The sequence below is a fragment of the Sinocyclocheilus rhinocerous genome, unplaced genomic scaffold (assembly GCF_001515625.1).
Source record: "Sinocyclocheilus rhinocerous isolate Xijiao unplaced genomic scaffold, SAMN03320098_v1.1 scaffold767, whole genome shotgun sequence".
Taxonomy (NCBI): Eukaryota; Metazoa; Chordata; class Actinopteri; order Cypriniformes; family Cyprinidae; genus Sinocyclocheilus; species Sinocyclocheilus rhinocerous.
Genome location: NW_015633562.1, coordinates 1,150,213 through 1,157,670, shown reverse-complemented (window position 1 = coordinate 1,157,670; position 7,458 = coordinate 1,150,213). Strand labels below are relative to the sequence as shown.

Genomic DNA, 7,458 nt, shown 5'->3' with positions numbered 1-7,458 from the left:
GTGAACAACGGCTCTGTGTAGTTAATGCTGCTCCATGTGAAAGCACGCACGTGATGGAGATTTACCGCTGATTACAGAACCGGCTTTACTGATAAGATGCCCGTTAAATATCGCATGCGATTTATCGTGCAGCCCTACTTTAAGCAATATCGTATCGCATATCGAATATTGCATTTTTTAACAAGGTATCGCATATCGCATTTTTCTTCAATATCGCACAGCCCTAGTAGATACTAACACATAAAACAATATACTTATCATCAGCAGCACAGTATAAAAAAGAGACAGCCTTAACTCCACATTTAGCTGAACCTGAATTGCTCTCAGCATGTTTTGTATCTTAAATGATTCACTCTTTTTGCCCAGTAGCTTCAACTGCAATCCCATATCATGCATTAACAATCCAACAACAGCAAAAGTATTGCTACACATTTATGATCCAAAACTTGATCCAAAAGGAACACGATTTAAGTAGGAGTCTAAAGGAATGTAAAAGCGTAACTACAATATGATCCATCAGCTGCATTTAGCATGCCTTGGAGTATATTTGATGTGTCAGTCATGGCTCCTACAGCACTGTATTAATGCATATCACATATCTTATTGTGACAGTTTCAAATGAGGTCTAAATTAATATCAGCTGTCACTGCCATGAGTAGATATAAGCACTGTTAGGAAGGAAATTAATTGATGGCTTAAAGTAACATTAAGCCACTTAATGCAAGAAAATATTCAGAGCATGCCTCGAACAAAATTACCAGTGATTTTCAGTACTAAACAAATTCGTTTTTATTTATTTTACAAGTCATGTTCTTTCTTTATTCCGACATAATTATTGACAGATTTTGCATGTGTGTGTGTTTTTAACTAGGTACACGTGCAACGTCAATACATTCAGTGAAACAATATCCTTCTCAATGAAAAGTGTAATCAATTCTTTACCCTTTCTCTGTCTCTCACTCCATCTTTCGATTTGTCTGCTTAATAGCAAAGAGACATCTAGATCTCAGAAAATCTATAGCCCGTCTCATAATTCTGCCAAGAAGACATTTCTGTCATAGCACATTTGACTTGATTACATCACAATAGACAAAATAAACACTTCACTCATTTTCTTATAAATACCAGACAATTTACACGCACACTGTCAGAGAGAAGTATTTATTTAAAGCTGAATTTGTCATTTTTGGGATGTCAACACACTTTCTGCTATCCCAGCTTAATTTGTACAGACAACTACAAGTAAGAAATTTGGAGATTTATTTATCTGACTATTTATACACTTCAGCTTAATGGAACATTCCAGGTTCAAGTTAAGCTCAATCATCAACACTTTTCTTTGAAGGAAAAATCTAGGTTAAATAAGTGGGGCAGTTTTGTATTATTTTAAAATATTTAGGCCTACACATTCAATAGAACAGCCACGAGACATAAACAATATGTACGTTATGATTTTAGTGTAAAAAAAAAATGGTCATGACAACGTAACCATTAAAACCCTAAAACCATTGAATCATTGACAAAAAACTAATAAAATTCAATTTAATGGAAGAATTGATGTAAGTTTTCATAAAAAAAAAAAAAAATTAGAAGCTTCACATTTTTGCTTCTAAGTCCAACAAAGTAATGAACTACATTTACTTCCATTGTAAGTGCCCAGCTGAAATATTTTTAAAGAAAACATTGTAATTGTTTTAAAGAAAACAAAAGACAAGTTGAAATTATACATTTTTTTTGTAATTAACATTATACCACAAAAGCTGAGCTTAACTGGTACTGAACTCTGAATTTTCCTTTAATGACTTTTTACATTATTTACATTATCAAGACAATTCACACTTACTGCATCTAAACACACATGTGCCTATTTGTAACCCTTCATGAATGCATAATTGCACATTCACATATCAAATGATATGTGATACAAGTTGTCAGGGTGCTTTTTGTCTTGCTGTGGCATTAGGCGATTACAGACGAAAAATGTGCCCCTCTGGGCCCCGTGCCAACCCCTCCTCTGGCCATGAATCAATTTCCTCTTTCAACCATCTACTGCCTGACATGATGGGTTCCACTCTGTCTTTTTCCTGTCTCTTTCTGAAATGCTGATCTGATGTCAAAACTGACATTTTCTTTTCCAGAGCTGCATTTGAGTTATTGCAGGCTGTGTAAATATTTATAAATGATAAAAGCGCAGTCTGAAATCATTAACATGCCACTTAGACTCATCAGCTTAGCTAAAGAAGAGAACATAATAGCGTTGAACACAAAAAAGAAACACTTGATTCGTTCATATTAAGATCTGAAAAGCCATTTTGAATGTCATCTGAAAGAGAAAAGCCATTGTGAAGAACAAACGCTTTGCTTTGCGCCAGGCACGTGCTAGCACATTAGTATTATTTACATTGACTTAACCATTTTCTTATGAGTGGATCAATGGAGTGGGGAACGCGCGCAGGGTGACTGCTGTTCTCAATAAAATGAGCTCGGAGCTTTACAACACAATGATCACATAAAGTGGTTTAAGGGCACCAGTGGTGCAGGCATTAAGTAATATTGAATTGGGGATGCGGGGCGGGCAAGGGGGAGGAGGCTGAAACGATTACGTGGCAACTTTGTACTCAGGGACCAAGGGGGAGGAGGTATGTCGAGGAGGCCCGGGCCTGATGATTTAGTAATTTCTCAAAGTGGTGTAGCACACTGCCTCTCAGGCTTGTCGTTCCAGCACTAAGCAGCATTAATAAACACCCGCTGCTGATGGCTCACTTCTGTATGAGAGAGTCTGTCCACTGGAGTGGAACGAGTTTGATTTCAATGTGTCATTTGGGAATACCTGTACGAATTCCTCAAGCACCTCCTGGCAAATTGAGGACAAATTCCTTTTCAGATTGAAACTATCAAGGGATTGTTGTAAAAGAAGGACAAGAAATAGAAGGAAGAGAGAGAGAGGTACCATTTAAATGAAATTGGATAAAGAGAGAATAGGTGTACTATTGGATAAAAAGTAAGATGGCTCTGATGTAATGTAAACGCTGATCCATATGGACAAACAAACACTGCTACTAGGGATGCACGATATTGGATTTTTGCCGATATCCGATATGCCGATATTTTTCAACACATTTTGGCCGATAGCCAATAGCCAATGCCAATACCAATATATTTCCTTTTGTTTGGAAACAGCACCAAGTCTCTCCTGTGCAGAAATTATAAGCAAATTATTTTTCATTTTAGTTCGTTTTTAACAAGAACTTATTTGTTAGAATTAAACAAACAATAATGAAGTTCGTTTATAATGACAGTACATTGAACATTTGAAAATAACTATAAATAAACTATATTCAAATGCTGCATTTTTTTCAGAAAGATGCAGTGGTAACCTTAACATTTTATTTTAAGATCTAACATTTGTAAATGGTCTAAAGCAAAAGAGTTGTACAAATTCTGAAAATCTTTTAGAGCTCATAATTTGTTTTAAAAATACAACATATTACACATTAATGAATAAATCAGTATATATAAAATTATTTAATTTAAGTGTCATGTTTGTGATTTTTTTTTCATGTAAACTATACCTTCTGACCTTTAAATCAAAACATACTCATGATTTTATGGCATCAATTACTGCTTTATAAACACAGTCTAAATATGATTTGTGTATTTTGCTTTTATTTTATTAGAAGTAGGCCAACAGCGCCCCCTACGGAATTAAAACTCCTTACTGAGCGGGCATTAGGACCTGGGGGAGGCTGCCGCTGCACATGCTATTACTGTTTACTCTATCATACACTGAATGCGTCATTCTGTATGTGCATTCTCAGTTTAAATGCAGCAATCCAAAACAGTGAATCCAATCATCATTCAGGCAAAACTGCTTCAAGAATGAGCCACACTGCTGATGTGATCTAATCTCACTGTTGACGTGAGCTAATCGCTAGCACACCCTGAGCACATGTGAGTTAATGTATTCCTCTTATCGGAAAGATATATCGGTGTAATTTTTCATATCAGGCTGATGCCGATATTTCCATTTAAAGCCATTATCAGCCGATTCTGATATTGGTCCGATAATATCGTGCATCCCTAACTGCTACATTTATGGGCCAAAATCACAACAGCAAACAATCAGTGCAAAATGGATATAGATTCATGTGAAAAAAATAAATGCAATAAAATTGGAGCTGTGGCATAGTGGTTTGCGCTGATATGTTTACCTCTGGTGTTTATGCAGAAAATGCGATTCCAGCTTTTGTCATTCATTTCCCCATCTAGTTTCATTATCTTCCTCATTATTTCCAAACCTTTTAAAAATAATGGCAAAAAAACCCACAACACAACACAAAACACAACTAAAACAAAACAAAACAAAACATCACAACAAACTAAACTAAAACACAAAACTACAGACAAAACAAAACAAAAAACAACTAAAACTAAACAAGAAACACAACTAAAACAAAAGCTGCAACAAACAGTAATAATACTCTTTTTTATGATTACAGCATTAAAATAGTAATTTATTAAAAGACTTTATGTTATAGAATAGGCTAACATACTGTACGTTTGATTTGTCTAGTTCCACTGGCTCGTTAAGTCCCATGATCATCTCAGCTGCATGAATGAGAATGAAGCTGATCGTTGACATGCAGGATCTAGACTAGGATCTCCTGCTCTGTGAGGTTCTAAATGGAGCAAAACGACATAGCATGAAGGGGATGGCTATGAGTCACAGATCCCAGAACAGTAAAGAGCGGTGAATTGGATGTCACCCCTGGAGAACTGCGCCTGCGGTTCACAGCGCTAGCGTGACAGCGTAAGCTGCTGACGGGCTCCTTTCACAGATTACTGTAGTGAACATGCAACACAATGCAACAGCATCTGTAGGGGATGTGAGGGTAAAGCGTGCAAAGCTTTGTCGTGTCACACTCTTGGGCTTTTAACAGCAAGAGCGACGCTGAAAGTCAGGATGGCACTCTACAGATGTCCTGTCAAGACTGACAAATGAAACAATGGTGAAGGCCAATGCTGCTGACAAGTGCTCCTGGGAAGCACCTACGATATAACACATCAAAGTCAGAAACACAATATGGAAGTAACAGTGAATGACGGCAAAAAAAAAAAAACTAAATTGTAACCATACGTGAATACACCTGCATGCCCAATCTTTTTTATTTATATATTTAGTTTAGTTTTTATTTACAAAATATGATTAATTAAAAAATTAAACAATAACATTGAAATATTGAAATAAATTTCTATAGAAGTTAGGGCTGTGTATTGGCAAGAATCTGGCGATACGATACGTATCACGATACAGGGGTTGTGATACGATATGTTGCGATACTGTAAGCAATTGGGATATTTCTTATTTTAGGAATTGGATATATTTTTAGGAAAGCTGTCATAAAGAACACACCACCATATGCAAACCTTAGCAATAAATAAATAAAGTAAATAACAATTATTTAACCAGAACACAGTGGGATCTGCATTAGCAATAATCAGTCCCTGTAACATTCATCGTTATTGAACCACGTTTTGACCAGTACGAGTCAAGGGGAAAAAATGTAAGTGCTTGCAGGATCCTTTAGTTAAATGTATAAAATTGTATTTTATAAAAAGAAGCTTGCAGGATTTCTAAAGAAAACAAAACAATTTTAAAACAATAAAATAAATACAGATGTTAAACATTCTCAAACGATATTCCGTTTTTGAGAATCGATACAGTATCGCCAAACGAAATATCGCGATACTCACGTGTATCGATATTTTCTTACACCCCTAATAGAAGTACAGTTAAACTTTAAACTTAGATCAGCTGAAATTATTCTTTCTACTGCAGGTATTATTTTTCTTTTCTTTTTTTCATCACAAAATGATACAAGGCTTTGTTCAAGTTGTGTGTTTAAGTTGTTTTTTAAACTAATGAAGCTTTTCAGCAGAAATATCTTTCTTACCAAAATTCTGTGACTAAAATCTAAATATACGACGGAAATCTGTAACCTGAACATCTACAGTAGTTACATTATGCCATCATGATCATCCATCTTCAGCTTCACCAGATGACATGAACATCTTCAGCAGCTACATTATGACATCATTTCTACATATGATGATTTCTGTATATTTATATTAGACTCTTAGTATTCAGGCATCAAACTCAATCTAAAACAACTTTGTCAATCTTCTCAAAACAGCATCTTAAAGAAGTACCACATCACAGCGGACATCCACAGTTGTGGCTGTCTCCCAAATGGCACACTAGACAGACACTCAAATGTCTAGCGCATGAATTTTACATGGTTATTTTCTCATCCAACATCAGAGTCTGATCCCCCTTTTATTCTTCTACATTTTCATTTCTTTTCTTTTTCTTTTTTTCAATAAAATAAGTGCATCATCCGGGTATATGAAGTGCACTTCATGTTGGAATTTTAAGTATGAATGTATACTACAAAAGCAATCAAGCAAATTTGGACACACTTTACATCTTTGGCAGGAAAATGACTTAAAAAGCCACATCTACTTGAATCACAAACACACTCACTGAGGAACAACAGAAAATTCAATACTGTGCAAAACAGACCCAGGCAATTAGAGTCCAGAAAGAAGCAGTCTACAGACAATAATAAACCAGTCATTATGCCGCAACTGAGCTTTTCACAGCCAAACCAAACAAGCACTTCCAAAAAACAGCAGTTAAAAACACATTCACGCAAAGGCTGCAGTACAAGTCTCTTACCTCAAGAGCTTCCAGCGTCATAAATCCCGATATTGAGAATCCATCAATGATGTCCTCCTCAGCAGAGGTAGACTCCTTTCTCTTCCTCCTCGGTGGCCTGGGTCGTGTGGAAGAGGAGGGGTTGGTGCGGTCTTCCTTCTCTGAATCCGAGGAGAATCGAAGCATGGAGCCGCGGACATGGTTATTCCTGATCCCGTTAGACACGCGCTCCCGGTTTCGCACCGACCGAGACTTCCGCTTTTTCTGTGGGCCATCCATTTCACCAGATGACACACCCAACCGAACACTTCCTGTTAGGAGGCTCTCGGCCCGTGCTCAGAGGTGGATGAAGAACGATTCCCAACAAACACCTGTAATGGAAAGCTCAATAACTGTACTCCAGTGAGAGATGTGCAATTATCCAAATTCCAAAACCAGCTGATGGCATGCGACTTTGCTTGGAGTGCAATACGCACATGAGATTCCAGAAGGATAAATGCATATATCCTCAAGCACAGAAATCCAAAATCGAATCCTGTTAAGGGTTGCCAAGCTGGATCCAAACTTCCAAATTCAGCCCACGTTTAAGGGAAACAAACTGGCAGATCACTTGAAGCGTCTTCTAACAGAGCTGTAGCAGGTCTCCGCATGGCTGTCCTCATGGACCCAACACTCTGTTTAAGTGCAGTCTGACTCCTTCCCATCCTACAAGTCAAAGAGACAGAGAGCAGACGTTTGAA

General features: G+C 37.0%; 1 protein-coding gene across 1 annotated transcript in view; it reads right to left on the bottom strand.

The window, feature by feature from the left end:
* The window catches only part of LOC107744628 (autism susceptibility gene 2 protein-like), a 319,889-nt gene extending 312,646 nt beyond the window's left edge, over positions 1-7,243 (bottom strand). The window contains exon 1 of the mRNA XM_016558422.1: positions 6,740-7,243. Coding sequence (XP_016413908.1) covers positions 6,740-6,997 — 258 coding nt within the window. The 5' untranslated portion in view covers positions 6,998-7,243. The remainder of the gene's footprint in view (positions 1-6,739) is intronic.
* Positions 7,244-7,458: the final 215 nt, after the last annotated feature.